At 48.7% G+C, this 25,686-nt stretch overlaps 2 protein-coding genes across 9 annotated transcripts in view; both read right to left on the reverse strand.

Annotated features, from left to right (window-relative positions):
- LOC119396007 (cytochrome b5 reductase 4) overlaps nt 1–25,686 on the reverse strand; it is a 327,851-nt gene that overhangs the window by 62,334 nt on the left and 239,831 nt on the right. The window lies entirely within an intron of this gene.
- LOC125759002 (uncharacterized) lies at nt 16,292–18,259 on the reverse strand. Its single transcript, XM_049416862.1, has one exon. The coding sequence runs from the start codon at nt 18,221–18,223 to the stop codon at nt 16,361–16,363; it is 1,863 nt and encodes a 620-aa protein (XP_049272819.1). The 5' UTR covers nt 18,224–18,259; the 3' UTR covers nt 16,292–16,360.

The following is a 25,686-nucleotide window of genomic DNA, read 5'->3' on the forward strand; positions in this document are numbered from 1 at the left end:
TCCAATATGCGACGCTCTTCTGGCTATCACACCTCCTTGTCTTATTGCGCTTTCACCGTTAACTACTACAGCTACCGCAAGGGTTTGTTTAATCATTTACATGGACGTTAGTCGTCAGGATGGAGATGTACCACCAATAATCAAAGTGGGTGTATCCACGTTAAACGGTGCTGTATTAGCCAGACAGCAATATACACTGTGCAAACTCTCCTATATCAATGTACATACAGTAAGCATTCAGTTACTTCTGTAAGGCCACGCATTACTTTCGTGCTATTCCGATTCCTATGACGGAAGGATCAACCATCTTTTTTTTCTCTTTTACGGAGAGAACCTACACTGCCGTTCGACAAGCTATTTCCTCCCTTTCTTGATACGACATCAGAATACGCTCCTGATGCCATCGCTAGAGCGGCAGAGGCACGCAACGTTGCCCGCCTTCACCTTACCGCTTCGCAAGAAAAGCAACGGTGCGTCTATGACGCCTGTCACCGCAATATCCACTTCAACCCTGGTGACATGGTCCTTCTTTGGACGCCGTCATGGCAATTTGGCCTGTGCGAGAAGCTGAGTTCGCCGTACTCTGGACCTTACCGTGTCTTACGCCAAGTCACCGACGTCTCATATGAAGTCAAACCTCTGGACATCACCATAGCACGACCATCTGAAAACGTTCACATCACGCGACTAAAGCGATATCCCTCGTACGATATCCCTCGGACGATATCCCTCGGGCCGCGGCGGTGATGCTACAAAGCGCTACCGAAGTGGGAGACAGCATGAAGGAAGACGACTTTGCGTGATTTCGCGCGGACTTGTCTCCATTTTGTATGGCTCGCTCCAAGTGCTCCTCTGTATATACCTTTGTAAATATATACAGAGACGCCTTTTCTCCCCGTAACAATGTTATCGCATGCGTGTTTCGTGCGACAGTCGCGGTCGGCTCGTTTGATCTCTGCTATAGCCAAGTTCGTCGCCAGCGCTCGCGAGCATTTACTCGCGAGCATTTACAGGCTTGTGACGTTATTCTTAATGTGACCTGTCAGTCCTGTTCCTCATACGCTCATGCCCTCTTATGCCATTTTCGTAGGCGTACAAATTAAGTAGGCAACGACGAGACCCAGACTAGGCGGCTAGATACTGTAATAGATAGAAGATAGATAGATAGATTAGATAGATAGATAGATAGATATAGATAGATAGAGAGTAGATAGATAGATAGATAGATAGATAGATAGATAGATAGATAGATAGATAGATAATAGATAGATAGATAGATATGATAGATAGATAGATAGATAGATAGATAGATAGATGATAGATATATAGATAGATAGATAGAGAGATAGATAGTGTAAATTAATGTACGCCTTCTTGATGCCGCTCAAATTATGAAGTTGCAGAAGGACTGTAGGAATAAAAAATTTTATTACTGTCTATTTCTTTAAGCTTCATTGCATCAAAATATAGACGCACTACATTTCATGGGGCTGATGCTGACAGCGTTAGTTGACCGGTGGTATGTAAATATTTTGAGCATATGCATGGCCCTTTACATTTCCTCATTGGGAAGCTCAACACCCTGAACATTTCTGCTAGAGTGCTGTTTAAAGCAGTAAGCTGCCTTGAGTTGAGTAAAGAAGGCCGGTCAAATAAACTACGTGCATTGAAAAGGCATCTGTCAATTTGCCCACATTTCCTTCAAACACTACACATGAAAACCCCTTATGAACAGCTCCGATGCTAATGCAGCACACGATGTTGCCCAGCCAAGCATGCAGACTCCGAAATAGAGCTCAAACGACTCCGACCCTTTCACATCTTCGTCGAACGTCTTCTGGTAGCGCTATCTGTGCGGAACAGCCAGTCGATTTTCAGCGATTGTCAGCAAGACTGCTACGTTGGATTCCGCATAGAATACAGTGTGATAACGTGGGCAGCTTGTTCGCTCACGTATGTTCGCATTTTTTGCGCAAATGTCGCAAAGCCGCACTAATAGGTGTGTAATTTATCGCGAATGGATTAAAAATGTTTTCCTTCGAATATATTTCCCCATCAGGATGTGATCACGACACGTACGATTCCGTTGTTTTTCTAGTGTGCATGAATATCTACGAAGTTGCAGCAATAACACAGAAGGTTGGGAATACGGAAGGTTGAGCTACTTAGCCAGAATTCATCGTGAAAATTAAGGCGCGAAATCGCGTACACGAGTGTCCGCTTGCATAACTTTACCTGCAATGCACAACATGTTATTGAAACACGGCATCAAACTTGGACGCATCTACAGGATGTATTCTCACCATCGCTCCTCTTCTACACCATCGCTTCCTTGCAACAGTATACTATACAAACTTATGCTATGCTCTGCTAGCGTGCCGGGATAGCGAGTCGTTACGACGCTCTGTTTGACATACCGCCCGTGTCGTCGTACCTGCCATTATCCTCGCCTTTTTTGTGTGGTCACGATATCAAAGCGTAAGCACCATTTATGCCAGACAAAAGTTATGAAGGTTACGACGCTCGCCTTCGGATAGTAAGGACGCGGGTTCGAGGCCCGCCTCGCCAAGAAACCTTTTTCGACAAGAATTCTTCTCTTTTTCTATCTTTCTTTTTCTCTCTCTCTCTCCGTATTACTTCTGTCGCTCATAAGAGTTACCATATCACACGCCGGATAGTTCGGCGCACGTGTTCTGGGAGGATTGCACAAGAGGGTGAAGAAGCACGTGATGAAGTAGCGGATTACGACAGCGCGTGCCGCTTCACGATGATGACAGTTTTCTATTGACGACACAAGGCAAACCTCGACCATAACAGCTCTGCTATGATAAAGAGATGTTGAGTAAGGTTCAACCTAAGACATTGCTCTGTGCAACTACTCGATTCATTGTATCCAGGGCTGTGTCACCTTCTTTTTAGACGTGTGGACCGACCGATCAGTGAGGCTGTCTGAGACTCAGCTGTACATACGACGACGACCAGCTCCAACAGACTCCAAGCCATTAAGGATCTTATGGTTAACTGGATAGCTAGATGGGCTAGTTGGTATAGTATCATGTTATAAAACTTTGAGCGCAAATGAACGAAGCAGGACGAAGAAGGGAAGCACACACGAAAAGCTCTCTCTCACAACTCTGAACCTTTATTAAACGACAGAACCCTTATATACACAAACAGCGCATCGCGCATGTCACACGGAGTTACAAGGCATACACCCAAGGCACACGTGTTCAGTGTCGGTTAATAAAATTGAATTCCTTCTCATGCAGTGATAGATAGATGGCTTACACATAACGCGGCGTTCTTTGTGATATAATATTCCTCGAAGATTTCTCGCGTGGTCTGATGCGGGTGAAGTAACAAATTGAGAGTGCTTTCAAACTGAGGTTTGACATCTATATTCTGGCAATGGGAGGCCACGTAACAAGACGGTGTGCCGTTCAATGAATTTTTATGTTATCAAAGGATATTACCAAACCCTCCCTTGATGTCGAGGAACACACCGATAGTGATAAAGCGTGCAGCTTTGTTGAGTTTCCCGCAGTTCATAAGACTAATATCATGGCCGATGGTGCTGCGGCTCTTTTATAAACATTACACTTGCGGAGGGTAGACATTTCTCTTATCAGCGGCCAGTCCAGGCGCATCAATACCATATTCTCCATATCCTTTCACACGCAACTGAGAAAAGCGATGGGACGATAGAAGCATATGTCCCTTGGACACTTGCCAGGCTTGAGAACAGGGATGACGCGAGCTCATTTCCAGCGAGGTTCAAGATAGCCACTCCGCCACCTGGCATTGAATATGGCAAGAAGGCGCATCTTTGCCTTCAAGCCTAAATGTGTAAACTCGGCATATAGCTAATGCAGTCAGGACCAGGTGATGACGCCATGCTCACCACTGCCAAAGCTCCAAGTGGCTCTTCGATCGAAAAAGTTTCATCAGCTTCAGTGTTGTTCACCGTCGTCGCAACCTGTTGAGCGGCACGAGGCACAATTAAGAGTGTCACTACTCCAGTGACCTTAGAGCAGGAAGTCCCACCACATCCGACTCGCTGCGGTTCCGGGAGAGAGCAATTCGACGGAGGGGATGCTGTTCAGTCGGTGGTATTTTTAGGCTGCAAACAATAACCCATATTCTTGACAGCGGTTTATCTAAAACCACCTGGAACTCACTCAAAGGTTTACGCTGAGTGTGAGAGGCTCCGGGCAATGCGCCACAGATCTGAAAGATGTGCTTGTAGGAACACTGTCTGCAGACGACATTAGATGACAGGCCAGTGCAGGAGCATCACCTGGACAAGCTAGACAGCAGGCGACGGCGGGCCTTCTGTTCCAAACTTGAGGCTGACTCAGTTATTCCAGATGTCGTACGCAAATATTTCGAAAGGACACATGTCCTCTTAGATTTTCCGGTTTAGCCGCTTAACAAACCCTGTTCATATTCATGTCACAGAGCATTCTTTAATGTCTATGGAACTTTACGGTCAGTACAGAAAGCCAGTAAAATGACCGGTGTGCCCTCAAAGGGCTCTATTCCCGCACACTTTGTTTTCCAACGAGTGTAAGTGCGCGTAAAGATGCTTCATAAACACCTCCAAAACCAACACAGCACACGATATTGCCCAACCAAGCATGCAGACTCCGAAATACAGTTCAAACGGCTCGGACCCTTTAACATCCTCTTTGACAACGTGGCGGTAGCGTTGTCTGTGCGGAACAGCCAGTCCCTTCTCAGCGATTGTCAACAGGACTCTGCGGTGTTTGAATCTGCATAGAAAAATACGTGTCGACTCGACAATCTTGTTGCTCAAGTATGTCCGTGCAGTTTGCAAAGAGGTGCAACACTCATGTATGCACACACACGGACGCACGCACGCACGCTCAGAGAACATTCATTCACAATCACACAATAAATGTCGGGTGTTATCTATCATGAATGTCAAAATATCGTCGATGTCTAGCATTTTCTGAGCATGACAAACAGAAAGCCCAAATAATGATCCCACGCATAAAATTATGCGCGGCTTTAACTGTGTTCACGTTGGAAAGACTGAGGGGCAGCGGAGCCGAGGGGAAGCCTCAGCGCAGAAGTGCAAAGTAATGCAAAGCTAACTAAAGTATAGCACGCTTCAGCAAGGTTTAAAGGAGTTAGGCATTGCCATCTAACATGTCGCTTTTTACCGAGCAGAGCTGACGTAATCGTCAACGTTGTACCACCTGCGGTCGATGCGACTGGGCACTGAGTTCCCATCGCCTCGCTCCGGCCTACAACCGGCGCCGCCGCTCCTCCAACCGGCTCGTCTTTTTGTCCTCTCCGCTCGACCACTTGTGTGTAGGAAACGTGCAACACCTACAGGTGGCCCTACAGTCCACCGCGAAATAGAGTTATCCTTTATGCTACTTTTATGTATCAGAGTTGGGCGTACGTCTTTCTAGGAACCACAACTATGCTGCGACGCCGCACGCCATCTTTGCAGGCAACATAGCTATCGTGTCGCCGATCGACATGTTCGGCATGTCGAAGAGCGGTGACTAACTTAACTGTCGACGACTAGTGTTAATCTGTTTCCCTGCATCGGTGCCGTCGAGTAATATAAAAAGTGGTCCGAGCATCAGTTCTCCGCAACGCATGGTTGCTGCGGTGTTTGGAAGACAGACGCGCAACTCTGAAACCTAAAGGTCGCGCACATTGTAATTCTACTGCGCCAGTGCGCCGCCAGAACCACCAGTTTCCGCACGCGTGTAACGGCTTGCCTTTCCTTATGCTACGCCCGCGTTGCATGTTTTTGCCTGTGCGCAAATGTGACATATTTGATAAAACAAGTAGGCTTTCAGAAAGTTAGCAGTGCACGTTTCTTTTAAGCCCACAAATGAAGAGAAAGCAAATAAATTATACGGAATCAATGATGTTTTCGATGTGACAGAAAGTACGGACGTGCGACAGGCTGTTTTGAAAGGGCGCATCGTGCGGCAGGTCAGCGCACACTTGGAAGCATATGCCACCACCATCGATGTTCGTGTACCTTCTTTCCTGTCATTTTGCCTTTGAGTAAACGATGAAATTTGTGTCCGAAATATGTAAGGCAACCCATTGTGGTGGGCGCAAGTAAAACGCAATATCGCCCAACTGCTTGTGTTCCATTAAGAATGCCGTAACAATTCCACGAAGTTTTCTGCGCAGTAGCTCAACTCCTTTTGCAGACGTTGCTTGCGCTGCATGAGCGCCCGAGTAATTCTGTCAGGTGCCAGCTTTGTACGTGAGAGAGAGAGAGAGACTCTTTATTGGAAAAACAGAGATTTTTGCCGGCGTCAGTATATAACCGCTGGCATGCTACTCTGTGTAGGGATGGGGAAGGGGATTGACAGACTAAAGAAGAGAAGGAAGGAAATAATAATAAAAAGAAAGAATATAAAAAAATGAAATGCGCAAGTGAACCTGATAGAAATATTTACAACGAGTGTGTCATGTAAGTGAAGCCTTTGCTGTATGAAATAATCATGCAATCATTAAAGCTTTCCTACTAGGCCAATGTTTGACAAGTAATTAAACAGGGACTGTAAAACCCGTCGCTGTTTAGAAGGGCCGGGCACTGGGCCTAATATGTTAGGCAACGTTAATTGATCGTGACAAATCATGTCCATTTGTCTCTCAAACAATGCTCTGTCATCGCGGTACGCGGAACAGTCCAGTAATGTGTGCTCTACTGTCTCTATGCTGCCACAGTTATCACAGCAGGGACTAGTAGTGCGCCCTATGCGGTACAAATAACTGTTCGTGTATGCCACGTTCAGTCGAAGACGATGGTACAGTGTCTCAAGTTGGCGAGAAAGTGTTGGGGAAATTTTGGCTCTCACTTCTGGGTCAATGCAACGCAGACAGTTGTCTTGTTGGAGCGGCAGATTCCAGCGGCGGTCATTTTCTTGATAGGCATTTTTTTTGCGATGTTCGAGGCGTCGACTTTAGTAAAAAATATTCTTCTGAATTTCCGGTACTGGAGTCCATTTCGGGCTGCTTCGTCCGCTTTTTTCGTTTCCTGAAATACCAGCATGGCCAGGTATCCATTGGAACTTAATGTAATGTCCATGATATCTTAGCGGTCACGTAGCGCAATAGATCGGCGTGGCGCGGTTTCCTTTCGACGCACAGCGTATTTACGGGACGAAGGCAGCACAAGCGCAATAAATTTTAAATTCTCGTAATCCCCGATGCATATTACCCTGCATACGAGGCTCCTTCCTTGCTGTTCCCGTTTACGAATTGTGCGGCTCGACGAACTGCGGTATGGCGGCAAAACAGCAGCAGCGTACGAGGGAGAATTTGCTGCATCTGTCGATGACCTTCCGCCAGCGAAATGTAGACTGCAGACTGGAAATCATTTTGCCGGCTGCCACTCGGTTCCGTGCTCACTCAAAAATATGAGGGAACATGCGTGGAGCGTAAACTCACAGCGAAGTAGCTACAACATGCCCTTTATAAACATGGCAGAGATCACTTGCTTTACGGAGCTTTCGCTTTGAATCCAGCGTTTGCGCTGGTTTCTGATCCATGGTCACAGCGGAAAACTGAATAACTTTGTTCCAGATGGGTAGTTCGTATAGGTATTGACACATTTTGCGACCCAGCAATTCAAACGCGACATCGCCAAGCATCGCTAACAACCTGACACGGCCCCTCTCATGGGTCGGCTGCTGCACAGAGCACGCGAGTCGCTTTCGTTCACTCCCGCACCGCGGCGCCACCGGCTCAGTGCACGTTTGCTGTAGATGGCTTCTTCGATTTTTTTAGGAACCTGTAGGTGATTAATAGGAATTGCCCAATTTCTGAGGAACATAACGGCGAACGTCGCTGAGCTCATATCAGTTCTGTTTTAACAGCTTGGCTGTAAAAATCCAAGAAGTGTCTTAACCAGGCTTTTACTTAAAGCGTTACAAGTAATCGATTACTTGTAATCAACTACATTTTCTTGTAAGTTTATAAAATAATCGACTTCTCTTAAGAAAATCTATCCTTCTGGGTAATTTCACTACATTTACTTGTAATTGATTGCCGGTAGTCAGTTTTTTTCTTGTAAAATCAAGTTGTAACCAGGCTTATACGGCAGTTCTGCTCCCGAAAAAGACGTGACCGCTCTGTAGGGAGCCACCATACTGTCAGCCGGGGGCTCCCCACATAGCCTGTTTTTCCGACTTTTCCTTGGCCTTACCTGCAACGCCTTGGCCGAGTGCCAGAAAAAGCAAAGCGCGACGCTTCATAGACGAAATGGACACTAGCATGGAAGCACTGCGCAACTACGAGCTGGTGTGCAAGGTGTTCCTACGTTATAATACCACCCTTCCTTTCAGCGCATGCACTGAGAGAGTGTACAGTGTAGCAGCTGACATCTTAACGAGGTAACGTGGAAGAATGAGCGACGACAACTTTAAAAAACAACTCCTGTTGAAAGCTAGTAGCGTCTAACACTACTTCACGTTAGCCACAGTAAGCCTCCCAGCCTTTTCTCTACCATGCAAGCCACAGTAGCTCGTTGTAATTTGAGTAAACTTGCATTATTGTGTTACGGTAATAAAATTTTAAAGAAAGCTAGCGCAAAAGTAATAGATTACATCTCCGTAATTGCTCAGTGACTTTTCTGGGACTGCTAATTGCCTACTATATTGAATTACAGTTTAAGAATGTAATTGTAATCGGTCACTTATCTTCTGTAACGTATACAGCTCTGGTCACAAATTCTCAGTTGCAGAATGCTTCTGGTATAGCACGCTATTTTCCTTTTAGTTTCTTCCTTTGCAGAGAACAGGTACCGGTAACAACACCTCGTGACGTGATTTTGAAGAGTGAACCATTTAGAGCAAACACGGCAAAAATGGCATGGCGCTCTCACAAAGATTGGTCCACCTATCGAAACGCCGCCCAGCCGGTCTGAAGCACTTAATGTCCTCGTTAGCAAATTGTGTTCTATTCCGTTCGCCCTAATTTTAAATTGTTTATAAGAAACTTGTCGTGAGATGACTACGATCTGCCATGGCTGCACGGGAATGCAAGCCTCTATGTCTTCTGCAATATTGCAGTCTCTGTGTGAAAGGTACCGAACTGGAGACATCCAAGTATAAAAAACCAAAATTTGAACTTCAGAACACTAAGCCAGTTAGCACGAACGATCCTTAAGAAAAGTAAGGCGCGAAGACACGAACAGAATGGTCAGGCGTAAACCCATTTCTGAAACAAAAAAAACGTGACATCAAAACACGAGGAACAATTTAGTAAATCCACCTTCCATCAAATTAAGTATGCTGATCAAAACGCTTCATAATGTTATTCTCCATTGCACACTGCATTTTTGGAGATTAACTGTCTGTTAATTGCGTCTGTGAAATATATAAAGCACATACCTATCCCGTAATTACCTTAATGGCTGAAGGAAAATAGCCTAGGAAGGGTAATAACAGTGGCGATCTTGAAAGCTGAGGAGATAAACATTCAATTATAGAAGCACTTCTTCGAGTGCAATTGAACTTCACCACGTGTAAAGCAAATTTTATCTTCCTCTTCATGCCATCCCAATTAAGCAGGAAGCGTGCATGGCTGAAACGGACAGTTCATATACATCGACATTAACATCGACATAACATTAACATTATATACATCGACAACACTTTCAAGTGATATATGTTGCATCAATAGCAAATCGTACCTTTTTGGATTCAGGACGTGCATTGCAGGCACTTGATGTATCATGAACAGCTGGTCTGCAGGAACTAGGTCCCATTGTGCAGCAGCCGATATATCATCGTCGTGACACGTGGCAAATGCAACCATCCGTCCTTCGTGCATGCCTTTAAAACATTTTGAAGTGTCCTTTGGTACAATGAAGTCGCCCTTCGTATATGCTACTAAACCATCTATGATCTTCCGAACAGTTGCCGACGGCTGAAAGCTACTTGTGAATACAATCATCCACCATTCGTCACTTAGACAAGGCTTGAGTACTTCAGTGCGGACAGCGTCTATCAGTTCTTCACTGGATGACACAGATGCAGAAACATGAGGTACGTTCTGAGTGGCTGTTATGGTAGTCTGGACATAATTGACTAAAGCGACCATGGCAATTATCCAAGATGTGACTGCAAGATTACGGCAGGCGGTGTTATTTGCGAAAGAGCTTGGAGGGCAGCGTCCGAAGACGATGCAGAGAAGGCAGAAAACGAGAGGGACTGCGCCGAATCTGTTATCCCTCTGAGCTCCAACAGCACCCTTCATGCGGCAACATGCTATGACCAGGCCACCGAGGGAACTCAAGAGAACCATGAAGTAGAAGAAAGAAATCCAAGAGTCGAGAAATGTAAGCTTGACAACTCTTGTCACGCGACTAAAGAAGCACAATTGTGTTGGCGGAAACTGTGCGTCCACGTACACGCTTAACGCCAGCCTCATGTCTACCGCTACTGGGTGAAGTACCATATCCACTTTCTTTTCTATAAGTGTCCTCCAATTTCCATCTAGAATATATACAGTGTTTGTTCAGTGCTCTGTAGGTATCTATTAAAGCAATAGCTTCGGTTCTTCTGGGAATATTCTTTATATGCTCTCCGGTAGATGATACCACTGCACTGTACTTTTGGTTCCTCGGAAAGAACCTATCCGACTTTATGCTGTAAGAGAAGACCATCGATGACAGCACTGTCTGTCTTTCCGTGCATCTGTTGTAGCGATCAACTGGAACATTCGCATTTTCTTCAGTCACACTGACGATATGGCAGAGCGCTAGGTTAAATCTCGCAGTGTTTCTTCGTGAGAGTAGACCAAATGAACCACTGATTTGTGCTCTTCTGTCGATAAAGTGGCGAATGTGGCCAAATAAGTTCAGTTCTTATAATTGAAAGTGACGTCGCAACACTGCCGTCGCGTTTGTGTGTTGAATAGGTAGCCTGGTAAAATGCGCACGCTCGACACGTTGAGCATTTCCAACGGTGGTAGCCATATTCTCGCGACGTAATTGGGAATCAGACAACGTAGATGACACGCTCAAAGGAATCGTGTCTGTTTTATAATGATATTGGCTTTCTCGGCGTCTTCTTGTGAGTACAACAATATCGGTCGTATGCCAGTGTCTCGTCGCAGCATGACTTCGAGCATTGACGAGAATTTTTCAGCGGCGGTAGTGCCCAGGTATAAGTATAATAGGTATAATAGGACGATCGCTTGATACTCGCGGTTCTGGGCTCTGCTCCTGGACTTCATTCGGTGAGCAGTAATTGAAAGACGGCGTGAAATAAAGATCCCAGATATTCTCTCTAAGAACACTCACATAGACTTTATGCAGCTGCCGTCCGGGTTAGGTGGTCGCCGTTGTTGCAGCCTATATTAAGATGAAGTCGCTATCAACACTGGCTGTGCTGCCCTACTTGCGTTGCCATGGTCATGGTGAAGTTTGTGGACAGCTCTCTACGTTGTGACCCTGTTCTAAAGAGCTGACGCACATGTTTGAAACTACCGATGCATGCAAAATGTTTCATTTTTGCCTTGCCTCTAATCCGGGAATTTCCACAGAAAGTTTTTGTTTGCTTTTCACGCGCTAATGTTTGATTTGCACGAACGCTTTTTTGAAATGGCTTCGATTTGTTTGCTGTTTGACGATAGAGCATCAAGACCCCAGGCACCGATTCCTCTGCGAGTATCCAATACTTTATACACGTTGTGTGCCAGAACTTCGTAGAATTACAAGATCTGATCCGCGTACCTCGGTCTCCTTGATATTTTGGCAGCACTAGTTCGTCAAGCTTCCTCCTGAGAATCTTTTGATGTAAGAAGACATGCAGCCTAGTGAGATGCATTTTTTTCTCATTTTCGTTTGCCCAAACGGCTCCAATGAAATCATGTGTTTTTCATTTGTCGGCTGCGTCCATATTCTTGCGGCAGTACACATTACGCCCGGGATAACAGCTCAAAGTTTGGCCCGGAAGAATGTGCTTTGAATGTGAGGCATGCATATAATACTCCTTTCACGCTGCCAAAACTGTAGTGCGCTGTTGAATATCGCAGCTCGGCCCACGAGTAGCCACTTAAATTTGCGAATCTTATTTGTGGCAATCGTAAACTCTCACAATGTGTTTCACAGTAAGATGAGGTACTAAAAGATACCAAGGAATGGCGCTTCCTTCGTATAACGTCGTCTTCTGCAGTTTATACAAGAGGCGCCGTGTGTGGGTAGGCCTTATCTCCCACCATCGAATGTTCGAGATGAGTACTCTGCATCAGGAAGCGTTTCCAAAAAGCGTAGCAACCGCCTTGGCTTCGGTATCCACTTATCCAGCTTTGGCTTCACGCAGCTCATTCTGCTTCTGAAAACTCTGTTTCGTTGCCCTGCATACGGCATGTAATCGTGTCTATCTGCCTATTTGGGATCACGTTCTAGTGGTGCACGTATCAAGTCATAGCAAAGGGTTTAACTGATTTTGTTGTTGTTTTTTTCCTTTCACACAAACAAAATGATTTTCACGAATTTCTGTTTCTGTTAACCAATATATGCTGAGTGTCCTACATATAGGACGCTTCTTTGATGTACTCTAACATCGCTGTTCCTTTAGCTGATGCCTAGCGCCACCTACAAGACATCAAGCGGGCCTCATTATCAACGTGTGTTATACATCGCTGCTCTTCATGCTACCGCGTGCCGACCGCTTTCTCCGCGCAAACTCGTGCTTTGTGTGAAAGAGCCATGGAGAGGAAGAAGTGCACGTGTAAAGCCGACCGCTTTCTCGGGCAAACGATGTGTTTGTATGAAATACTTGATGGAGTGGAAGAAGTGCAATGTCGTTGTGCACATCAAGTGTTTCAAGGCTTACCACACCGCACATAGCTCCTTAATGCCCAGTGTCCTGTATGTATAGGACGGCTTGAAAAACAGTGTTGCGTTTACCTGGCAGTAAATACAGAACTTGTGCTTCTTTTGAGTATAGAAGTACACTTACCGTGAAAAAAACTGCCGTGGGAATCGTTGACTGTGGCGTAATTTTTAATATTGAGCGAAACGTTACGGAATGACGCTGGAGAAATGTGGGAATGGTTACACACATTATATGCTGAAGATTCGCATATGTATATATAACCATTGTTTTACAGTTGCGTAACGATGCCAACTGCAACATGCGTGTTACCAACACCAGACGCTGTAAGCTGATTGTAGTGCGTATATTCTTAAATACTGAATAGCACGAATCCGAACAGCACAAAGAAAGACAGATATGCTCAACAGGAGACTGGCAACTAAGCTTCATTCAAGAAAGTTTCCTGGATATACAAGAAGCCGAGTGGCACGCGCAGGCGCACTGCGCGTGAATTACAGTCACAGTTGCAGTTATAACAGTTGCGTTATCGTTGTTATGCTTATAATTGTCCGTTATTACGGAGAACACACGCACGTTTCACGAACCCGTGTGTATGTGTAGTTCTTGACGGTTCATGAGCAAAGTCATGATCACCGTGATGATTGAGCACCAGCAGCTGGACAGGACTTGTTCATCGGATCCGTTCGTGATCGCGGCTACGATGGGTCTAAGTGTAGTGAAATGCAAGGTATAGCAGATATGGTGGAAATTTTGGATGCCTGTTACGGTGAAATGATCTATGACGCCTCCTGCCTTGGACGTGGCAGCGCTGTCTGTTGATGCCCTGTCCACATACAAGCCATCTTTCACGCAGTATAAAGACAAGGCGTTCTTGGGTCTTGATAAATCAATGTTGAAGTCACCGATAATAATGAGAGGCCTGGTTCTCTCGGCAGGCTTATTGTACGAAGCATTGGCCCCGCTTTTTGCGTAATCGACGTGGTCCACGATGTGAGCCACGTGAACGAGTGCATTGTAGTTCAGCGTCTTCCAGGTGTCTTCTATCTTCAGCTTCCCCATTTTCCTTGCGTCCGCCGCGGTGGTGTAGCGGTTACAGTGCTCGCCTGTCTGACCCGAAGGTCGCGGGTTCAATCCCGGCCGCAGCGGTCGCATTTCGATGGAGGCAAAATGCCAGATGCCAGTGTCCAGTGCGATAAAGAATACCAGATGGTCAAATTACCGGAGCCCTTCAATACGGCGTCTCTCATAATCCTATCGTGGTTTTGGGACATAAATGGATGGATGAACTTTATTGCTTGTCCGGCAGATTAACGGCCCGGGCTCAGGTCTCCCATGGCGGGACGTCAAGGCCTTGCCTCTCCGCCGATTCACGGGCCTGCTGGACTGGCCAGAGTTGGTCGGCAAGCTTGGAGCTGCGCAGAGCGGCTTCCCACCTCGCCAAGAGAGCATCGGGATTAATACGTTTGGCTTTAGCCTCCCATTCCCAGAACATATGCTTAAGCGTAGCTGTGTCTGTCTGGCAGACCTTACAGATGCTGGTATTATAGATCCACAATCGTTAAAACCCTTCAGATTCCTCCGTACTTTAAGCTATTTCGTAAACGAACCTGATAATTCTTCTCCGCGTTCCTAAATAGGCGCTGGGCAGTTTTATTTCCGTCCGGCCACTAGGTCGTGTTATGTACACATACAGTCAAGCTTTCAGCATCTGAGAGGGCAAAACAGAATGCTGCGTGCAGCACTGGAGCGGCGCTGCTTTTAACCTTCAGTTCATTACTCTGTGTGATGATAATGGCGAGTACGAAATTCAATATGTAGATGTACTTTTGAATCATAAGCTAACGTCATTTCCTTTGATGTAGCGTCATCGAGATGCATTTATACTCAATTAAGTCGCACGCGGCGTACGTTGCCTCACTTACTGTAGATGTACATTGCATACACCGATTTCCCGCCGCATTTGCGGACTGACCCGCTTATCATGCGTCGTTGATTTAATACGAATCAATTTATTGCGAATTATAATGAATGCGTTAAAAAAGCAAGTGGAATGAAGGTATGTTGCCACCTCTTTGGAAATCTTTTTAGATTTTGATCCTAAGCTGAATGCTCTGTGTCTACCATAAAAAGGGCCGTTTAAAAAGACCCTTCGAGTATGTTAGGCAAAAAAACTGAAAGCTGGTGGCTCTTTAATTACCGAAATTGCCCAAAATATTACCATTACGCGAAGAGTCATAAGTAGCGATCCTCTCACACGAAACAAAAACGATTTGACACTAGGGTAGCCATGCATGCAGGCTTAGCAATGAACAATAATCTTTGCGATATCGTCAAAATTCAGTATGATATAGCCGAAAAACAAAAAAAAATATTTCATTTCAAGTGGTTCCATTTGAGTCAAAGTTTTATACCATCAAACGTTATAAATGGATTTCGATTCTCCTAGTTCATTGCACAGGTTATTGTTGAAGAAATAAGCACGGCAAGTTTCATTGCAAAATATAGGTTTATGCTATAGTTACGACTTCTTGCGCAACAATAAACAACTGAAAATTAAGTTCTGAGAAAAACAAGAAAAACGTTTTTCAAACGTGCTATATGCATCAATGGATAATTGTGGAATGCTAAAACCTTCAAGCAGATAGCTTGGTCCTTCCTAAGTTGCTGCAAGTTTACCGTGAGATCATTTAGCAGAAGCGTGAAAAGCTGGGCCGGTTGTTTCTTGTTTAGGTGCGAGTAAACCAGCGAAACTCTAAAAGAAGGGCGATGAAGAAGGCACATTCAAGCACACACTATCGCCGGCGATGGTGGGTGCTTGAATGTGCCTTCTTCTTCGTCCTTGTTTTTTAGTTTCGCTGGTTTCCTCGCACCTAATCGTTTAGCAGCTCGTCTTTCTTTTTAGGGCTTGTTTTTCGTCGGCCGTTGACTGGCGTTCGGCGCTCTTCAAGCGTGATCGGTCCCTGCTGAGGCAAGCTACTCTGGTGTAGCAGCCAGCGTCAACACCAGCCTGGCTCAAGAGTCTAGCGTGCCACTATTTCCATTGTTGAAGTGACATACAGTATCGTACAGGCCAAACAAAACAGTGCGGAGGCCTAAATAGACATCTTTAGGGACACGCTGCCAGAGCATCCCATTGAAACAATAATTTGTGTTTTGCCTTTTTCCTTGAATACATTTCGTGAAAAGTTTATCTGAACAGAGATATGCATACACCGGCTTCACTTTGTTGAGTATTTCATTCGAAAAACCTCCCCTGTGCTTCCAATGTCCTGTGCTCAAAGCTTTCACTAGGATGTGGGAACACCAACTTTTCTCTCCTAAGGGGCACGGGCCGTGTCTAGGACGTCATTTCCCCAGCTCCCGCTTAGCGTACACAAGCCGAATGTTATTTTCAGCTGCGATGATGAGGAACCGAAATGATCGTGATGATGATGAAAAACATTTATTATAAAAGAAAAAAAGAAAGAGTTTGGGGGCCAAAGCATGACCCCGCTACATGGTCGGCGTCCCTAGTCCGGGACACCGCATGACGAGGCCCCGTCTCGCGCCCGTCGCACCAGAGCCCGTTGCGACTCCAGTGAGGAGCAGTTGAGGAGGGCAGTCTCCCATGCCTCTCGTGAAGGGGTAGGGGAAGGGGGCAGGCGGGGATTTTTAGTACATGCCCACACCATGTGGAAGATATCACAGGTCTCCCCACAGTGTGGGCACCGCCCATCCGTGTTCGGATCATAGTGTTTTAATATTGCAGGACAGAGTAGAGTACCTGTCTGCAGGCGCCTTAGAGTTCGCTCATCCGCCTTACTCAGCCCCTTTGCAGGAGCCGGGAAAAGGCGGTGAGTGTCGCGATAATACGCGAGAATTTCTTTGAACCGCAGCAGCGGCGTATTGGCCTCCGAGTCATAAGAGCCAGGGTGAGGAGCCCGGTGGGTAAGCGCTCGGGCGGCCGCGTCAGCGGCCTCATTACCTCGTAAGCCCTGATGGCCTGGAGCCCATATAATTCGTTTTGGGGTCGGATCAATGGCAGCCCGTTTTAGAATTTGGCCGGCTAAGGGGGATATCTCTCCTGCCAAGTAGTGAGCACATGCTTTACGGGAGTCCGTGATGATTACTTTCGAATTGGGATCCGCGGCAGCAAGCGCTATCGCTACTTCCTCAGCTCGCTCTGAATTTTGTGCTCGGAAGGAGAGCCCATTGACGTGTTTTTCCTGGTGAATTACAGAGGCCGTGTAAAATCCCTTGGGCGAAGGCCCTGCTATGTCCACGTAGAATACACCAGGTCGGGAGCCGTGTTGTCTTTCAAGCGTCCGAGCCCGCGCTTGTCGTCTGCTTTCGTGCGTGTGCATATCCATGTTACTGGGGAGCGGAGAGACCGAGAGCATATGGCGCCACAGTTCCGGAATACGCTCCGCCTCCTCTGCAGGGCAAACGTGTTGGATCTGCAATCGGTTTAGCAGGCGGCGCCCGGGGGCCGTCTGCATGAGCCGCGTATATTGATTCACAAGGTGGGCCTCCCGCAACTCCTGGTAGGAGTTGAGCACACCTAACGCTCTGAGTTTGGCGTTGGAGGTGGCCACAGGGAGATCCAGAGCTCGCTTAGTCGCCTTACGGATGATGGCATCTATTCTTTCGTCTTCGTGCTTGTTAGTGCGAAGGTATGGGACGGCATACAGTATCCGGCTAGTCACGAAGGCATGGGCGAGCCGAAGCGCGTCCCTGCCCCGCAGACCGCCCCGCTTGTTGGAAACGCGGTGGATCATGCGCCCTACCTGTTCGCCTACTCTCCGAAGTTTCGCAATAGTGGAGTCCGGTCTGAGTCTGTGGTGAATGAACAGGCCCAGAATCCGAAGCTCCTCCACCTCTCTGATGGGAACCCCGGACAGAGAGACGTGTATGGCTGATTTATCTCTTGGTTTCGCTCTAACATGCAGAAGCTCTGATTTAGTTGGAGCACACTGGAGTCCACAATCGTTGGCATACGCCTCGACTATGGATGCGGCCCGCTGAAGGCGTTCCTGCATTTCGCCAATGCTCCCTTCGGTGGTCCAGATTGTAATGTCATCGGCATATACTGCGTGTTGAATGCCTTCCACCCGGGCCAATTCATTTGGGAGGCGCATCATAGCAATGTTGAACAGGAGCGGTGATAACACAGCTCCCTGAGGGGTACCCCGTGTTCCCATAATGTACGGGCCATATTCCTCGTCCTCGATCCGAAGAAGAGCCTGGCGCTTAGAGAGGAAATCGCTGATGTATGCAAAGGTCCTAGCCCCGCAATCGGTGGAACTCAAGTTAGCCAGGATGCTACCGTGTTTAACATTGTCGAAAGCCCCCTTCAGATCAAGGGCGAGGATGGCTTTGTCATTGTGTTGCATAGTTGTGGGTTGTATGATGGCCCTGTGCAGCTGGAGAAGGACGTCCTGTGCAGACATGTGTGGCGAAACCCAAACATGGTGTCTGCAAACAAGCCCTTGCCCTCCAGATATGGAGAGAGGCGATCCCGTACCATCGTCTCCATAAGCTTGCCCGTGCACGAGGTCAGTGATATGGGCCTCAGATTATCCGTATTCACGGCCTTGCCTGCTTTGGGGATAAAAGTCACAAGTGATGTTTTCCATTCGGGAGGTAGCGGACGTCCGTCCCAGATCTGGTTAATATATTCTAATAAATGGAGGTAGGCTGTGTCAGGGAGGTTTGCCAACAGTTTCACTGTTATGCGGTCCCTCCCTGGAGCCGTACCTCGGCGCATTTTAGCTAAGGCAGCTTTAAGGTCATGCAACTGAAAATGGGCATCGAGTTGGTGGTTAGGCTTACCAGAGTACGTGTACGCCGGCCCAGTCGGGTCCTCCGTGCGACAGAGATATCTATCGCACAGAGCATCCGCAAGCTGTGCCGACGTGCCTTGGTACCCATGCAGAGCTCGCCGGAGTTGCTTTGCGTCTCCCCTCTCGTTTGAGAGGGATCTATCAGACTGCGAAAGAGACGCCATGTCCCCTTCGAGCTCATCTGACGAGCTGCGGCGTCGCAGCGGGCTATCCAATTTGAATCGGAGAGCTGAGCAGCATACGCTGCAGCCTGCTCCGTGAGTTGGGCTATGCGGGTACGTAACTTGCGATTAGTCTTCTGTTTTTTCCAACGTTTTGTTAAGCTTCGGCGCGCCTCCCACAAGTGCAGGAGGTGAGTGTCAATTGCGGGGATCTCTTCGTTGGTTTGAAGTGTAGTAATATGTTTTTTCTGAATGTGGTTTATGTGTGTAGCCCACTCCGCGTAGCCGCCAGAAAATAATACGGGGGGAATAGTCTCATTGCGGAATTGTTGCCAATCGGTCAGCTTGGCTTGACCCCATTTTTTATGCGCTGGCTTTTCCAGGAGTGTAACCCGGAGAAGGCAGTGATCACTACCTAGAGAATCGCCCAAGTTCTCCCAGGTAGCATCCTTAGCATTTTTTACGAGAGAGAGGTCCGGACACGTGTCACGGGTTACCGAGTTCCCCATTCGAGTGGGGTACGCCGGATCCGTTAGCAGCGTGAGGCGAAGGGTGGAGATAAGCCCCGCCAGCTTGCGCCCTCTGGCCTGCTCGTAGTGATAGCCCCAGTGAAGGCTGGGAGCATTGAAGTCTCCAACAATCACTAAAGGATCTTTGTCTGCCAATTTGATTGCGCGAAGGAAGATTTCGCTGAAAGTTACGCGCGGTTTACGCGGGGGGCTGTATATATTTAGGATATGTATTGACGGGTCGCGACGTCTGAGAGGCAGTACCCTCACCATAGTGTATTCTTGTTCGGTACTCAAGTTTAAATCGACCTGAATCGCGGTATATGCCTTATTCACCAGGATGCATGACGAGGGCCCCCCTGGAAAGTGCTATAGCCAGAGAATTTAACGTCCAAACCGGGCTCCTGCAAAGCAAGCAAGGCGGGCATATTTCCGAGGGACTGCAAGTAGAGCTGGAGGTGCGACCGCTTTTTCCAAGCTCTAAAACCCCTGCAGTTCCATTGGATAATCTCAATTTTTGTAGGTTTTTAGCTTTCTTGTTAGGTCGGCTAGCCATCTTTTAGTATTTATTTACGGTGCAGGAGACCGGCCCGGGCCTGGGAGCCGGCGTGGCCGCCATAAGAGGCCGCACCGGCCCACCCGGAGCCAGCCCCGAAAGGTCTTCTTCCACTGCCTGACGAGAGCCGTCTTGCGTTTGAGCTGTGGGGGCTCGCACTGAGTCGTGTTTTTAATTTGGGTGCTAACCCAGGGCTGCACGGCTTTAAGAACTGAGTCAGAGACCTGGGCCACAATTTCAGGAAGTGCTTGCGTTAACGCTGCCGTGAACATGTCCTGGAAGGACGCGCGCACTGCCGACATGATTTGATTGGGGAGGGCTGCCACGCGCTCCTCAAATTGCTCGGTTTTACGCTCCAGGGACTCGAGGCGACCGTTGGCGCCAGTAGCGGAAACTGATCCAACTACCGTGTCCCCGTCCCGCCGAGAGACGCTAGTGAGGTCGGATGTTACGGAGGATCCGTCATCCCCGTCCTCTATCTCGGTTCCCTGCTCTGGCTCGGATGACCCGACCTGCTTGGCTTCTAATTCCTGAATTTTGCGCGCAAGAAATCGATTCTGGCGCCTGAGCTCCTCTATCTGCTGCTGTAGGGCGGTTTCGGTAGGGGAGGGAGAAGGGGAGGGTCCGGAGACTGCCCCACCCCAACAGCTCACCTGTGCCTGGACGGGTGTTAAGGGTGGAAAGTCCTTGACCATGAGGACAGGAGGCTTCCATGGTGTCCCAGATTTGACGTTGGTGGAGGGCCCAGTGTGGGCCTTCTTGGGTTCTGGCTTATTCGGCTTGGTGGCCGGCGCTTTCTTGGGGCTGGTCTTGGGAATCGGAGCCTCTTTGTGGCCCCCCGCTGTCTTCGGCTTGGATCCGCGTGGCGATCCCGACTTTATTGGCTTCCGGAACCGTCCTGCACAACCGGGAGCTCCAGTCTTGTGGCCACCGCCACAGAGGAGGCAGCTCGGGACGCATTGGTGTTCTGTTGGGCCATCAGGAGTAGCAGCAGGTACCTGGACCCCGCAGCTTGCGCAGCGTCCAGGCTGCGGTCGCGGACAAGTATCTGCTCGGTGGCCCACTGTGCCACAGAGAGGGCATGCAGGCACTGTCTTCTTATACAGATGAACAGGGAGCCGCTCGCAGTTGTATAACACCGTCCGTGGCACCTTGGTCCCCGCGAAGGTGATCACTGCAACCGGGGTGTCGCCCAGCTTGCGCACAGTCACTACATTTGGTTCAGCACTGAGTTTGCTTTTCACAGTTTCGGACGTTTCGTCTTGGGAGACATGAACGACGCCCCGACAGAACTCGCCGGAGAGCTTGGGGTGTCCCCGAAATGGTAGCTGGCGGCCCCGACCGGCAGCGTAATGTCCCGGAGTAGTTTTTCGGCGGCGTCCACTGATTTCAGCGTGCACACAAGCACGTTTTGTTCCCAGATGGGCCATACCGCAAGGCCCACACTTGCGTCGGCTCCGAGGATGCTGCGGACTGCAGCGCCGGCTTGTCCAGGACCAAAAGCGGCCTTGATGTCGAGCGTCTCACGGGGTTTCAGCACTACTATGATATCGTCTTTTTCGATGCGCGGCGTGTTCTTCGGCCGCCACTGGAGTTGCTTGGCGCGTTGCGAGGCGACGCTCGGCGCGCTCTTGCCCTGTGCATGCTGATGAGCGAGACGCTGCGTGTTGTTTGGCTGCAAGAGCCCCTGCGTCTCTCGACGCCACCGCTGAGTTCTTCTTTCCGCGCCAGACGCGGAGCATATCCTGAAGGTATTCTTCTTCGGTTGGCATAGGTGCCTCGGTTTGAACGGTATCCATGCTTACGATCCGTATAGACTCCGGATCGTAACCGGTGACTTGATTTGGAGCCGCCATAGCCGGGGAATCCCCGGGCAGGGCCAGCGCGGCCCTTACCGCCGTTAGGCTTAGCTCTGCGCTGGCGTGGCGAAAGCTTCAAGTGACCGAAAAAGGGTCAGAAGACGACCCACCTTGCCAGACGTGGTGTCCACGGTTGCCGCTGACGTTCTTAGAGACGATGGAGAAGGCTTGCAGGGACACGAGTTGAAAAAAAAACACAGCATATCCACGGGGTGAATGATGATGAGTGGGGCGAAGCTACGGGGGAATCATCTGTAAACCGTGAAACTCTTCCGTGAATGCGCCCAGTACCTAATATAAAGAGTGTGAAACATCGTGTATATATTAAACATCAAACATTTATTGTATGTTGGTTTACGTGGTCCCTTCATTATCACTGTGATCGGTGAAATGCAAGGAAGAAGTCCGCTCCCGAGCGAAGAGCGCCAAGAGCGACCGCATTCCCGCGCCCTGTGCGAATTAAAGGCAAGGCTAGAGGGAAGTCAGGACGCGCGTTCCACGACGCGAGGTCGGTAGCATGCCCAACGAAAGCCAACGGAACGCGATCGTGCAAGTGCTCCGGCTTCGCATCGCCTCATGGTTCCATTTAGCGTCCCAAAACCAAACGTATGCTCAAGGTGTGCCTTGCGTTTTTCGTAGAAATAATTTTTATCATGTACATTAAGACGAAAAGTTGAAAGCTCACTAGAGTGTATCGCCCGCAAAGTATGTCTTTTAGTGTGATTTAACTCTCGTACGGCAGGGTCCTCGCGCCGTTGCCGGTCCACCTCGCCCGTTGACGATCGGGCGAGGTGGCTAAATACAACTACTACACTTTAAGAAAAACATCTGGCGTTCTTTCGTTCGGCTTTACAAAACATCTGGCGTCTTTCGTGGTATTTCATCAATCATCAACGGCGTTTTGAACAAAATTTTTATTGTTTAATCACGCACAGGGGAAAATCTCACCAGGCACTACCTTGGAGGTAAACAATGGCTGCTAATGGCAATGAGAGACAGAAGAAGTCGGCTTTAGCTAACACTTACACTTCTACTTCTACTAACGTTTCCTACTGGAACATGCCAATGGCTGCTAATGGGGAATGAGAGACAGAAGAATTCGGCTTTTAGTTAACGCGCACGCTGCGAACTTTTATTGTCAACAACGCACAGGAGAAATCTCCCACCGGCACCACCTTGGAGGTCAAAGCGTAAGACTTGTTACTCACTACTACGACCACGACGAGGGACGAACGGGTGCCGCCTTAAGGAGCTTCGCCCCTAAAAACGCAAATAATTGCGATCGTTCCCGGAGCTGACGTGGTATAGACGTCAGACTCTGGAGTTCCAAGACTGTGGCGCCACCTGTCGGAGAAGTATTGAGTAGTGCATAGACCGACTCTCTCGCACAGTTTGCTATGGGACCAGGTGCAACTAACGAGTGTGAAAGAACGATTGAGCTTAATATCGCGGGTGTTTGCGCATTTAGCGCTCAGAACGAGAGCTGTGAATTCTTCTCCGCTAGTCGGACGCGCCACCGAACCGTCGTGAAGTGCTTGCTGGATCACTCGCCTGAACGACGGCGAAAACAGCAGCAGACGAGACCCCTTCGCACGCTACGAAGAAACTCCGCAAAAGACGCACTGTTGTTGCGTTGAATTGCCACGGACGTAAAATACTGAATAACAACGTTCAGTTTTACCGATTTCCGTAGTTGTCGTACGAAGAAGAAAGGCGAGAGCGCTGGATACGGGCCGTTGCGAGCGTGTTGGGTAAGCGAAGTACCCGCGTTCTCCACAGCGGTGGCATGAATGTGTGGCTCTGCTGTTGTTTTGCGTAGCCTGATGCAAAACCGTGGTAACCTTGACTATGAAGCTCAGCAGAGGCTCTGACCGCTGTGCTTGTCGTGTAACACGAAGTGAGCAGCTAGAGGCAGACTGGAGACGCGTGATACGCACACCGCGACGAGTTGGTCGTCACAACACAGCATCGCGGACGTACGTTTTGAAGGCTCAGAGTTCTGGTTCTAATAGCTAACAGAGCTAACAGCACCACGTGCGTCATACAAGTAAGTCGCAGAATGTTGGTCGTGACCCCCTTCAGGTTTGTTTCGCCGTGTCTTCGCGGTTGCCGTAGCTATCTCGGAGGCCACGGTTTTGCCTTTGGTTGTACCCCGCGAAAGTGTACACGCACGTATCCCCATTTGCAGTACATACAAACGGAAGACGACCATCAAGAGACCATTTGAGGATGCGTAATAAACACTCCAATGCACAGGAAGCGAGAGATGAATTAAGGGAGAATGCAACTGAAAAGGCGAAAATCGCCGGAGCCATTCGTCCCTGATGAACCGAGTTTTTGTACCACTGATCGTAAGATGCATAGCTAAGTAAATTGATCGTGTATGTAGGTACTATCGCTGTGACATACGTATATACCCGATCTTAACGCATTTAGGCTCTAGAGAACGGATGTCGGAGGGCTTGCCTCGAACTCGGTGTCGTGTGATGCTCGCGTTACTTGCGAGTTGCAGCGCGCGGGAATAACTAAAACTTGTTTTGCATTGCACTCGCAGTTCGCTTTGATCAGCTTCCTTTGTTTCTGAAGCGTGGATTGGCTGAAGAAGCTTTCCAGGTCTTTGATCTTCAGGAAACGCGCCTCGACACCAACGAAAGAGGATGGTTATATTGCGGCCTATGCACATTCGCTTGCGGACGGCTCTCTTTGCACTACCCAGTTAGTGCCAGGGCTACGATGAGGGCGCTGGTGGCGGTGTTTTCGCAGCGCGCCTGGGCAGAGTCTGACGTCTATGCGAATACTCCCGTCGCTCCTGGTGTCGATCACCTGAGCCTGTCATGCCGGGAGTAACTAGATAAACAGCATGAAAGCATAGAACATAGAAAAAATCACAGCATATCCACAGAGTGAATATGATGAGGGGCGAAGCTGCAGAGGTTCATCGGTAAACCGTGAATCTTCCGTGAATCTGCCAACATCATCACCGACGTGAGATCGGGCGCGTTTATACTAAAGGTTCGATGAGAGTTATGACTACTTGCAGCTCACTTTAATTTTACATGTACGCTGTGAATTTCATTGTTTAATCACGCACAGGAGAAATCGCGCACACGCACTACCTTGGAAGTCAAAATCCAGTGCCTATATATACGGGGTGGTCAGCGAACGGTTGTGCAGCGCGAGCGGTCGGTTTTTCAATCAAGACGATGCCGCGACGCTGCCTGCGTCGGCGCAAGATAGGGGGGGGGGGGGGGGGGGACCGTAGGAGGACCATGAGGCAATGCGAAGCCGGAGCACTTGCACAATCGCGTTCCGTTGGCGTCGTTGGGCATGCTACCGACCTCGCGTCGTGGAACGCGAAGAGGGACGCTACGCGCGTCGTATCTTCCATCTAGCCTGGCCGTTAATTCTCACAGGGTGAGCGGGGAACGCGGTCGACAGGCGGGCGAGAGGGGGGCAGCGTAGGAGAGGAGACAGAAGGGGAGGGGACGCGCATGTGCTCGAGCTCATCGCGGCGTTGCGCAGGAGAGAAATTCGGCATGTCTAGCCCGCGTTTCAGAGGAAGAGTGGAAAGGGGGAGGGGAGAGGGGAAGTGGAGAGGGGATAGAAGAGGAAAGGGGGAGGGGAGAGGGGAAGGGGAGAGGGTGAGCGGAGAGGGTAGATGACATGGGGAGTGGAGAGGAGGTGTGTAAGGGTGGTCACGCCGCACACCACCACCACCGGACGTACTGCCGTTTACTGCCGGCTGCCGGGAGATACGCCGGACAACGGAGATGTGACAAGGTTAGACTAAGAGGAGCTAAGCATAATAACAGCTCAGCTAGTTGGTCGGTAAGTATTGATTCTAAAGGAGTGGTCGTGCAAACACGGACGCAAGAAAGAAGTCAAGACACCACACTGTGGTGTCGACTTCTTTTTTGCGTCCGTGTTT

This window comes from Rhipicephalus sanguineus, chromosome 6 (genome assembly GCF_013339695.2).
Source record: "Rhipicephalus sanguineus isolate Rsan-2018 chromosome 6, BIME_Rsan_1.4, whole genome shotgun sequence".
Taxonomy (NCBI): Eukaryota; Metazoa; Arthropoda; class Arachnida; order Ixodida; family Ixodidae; genus Rhipicephalus; species Rhipicephalus sanguineus.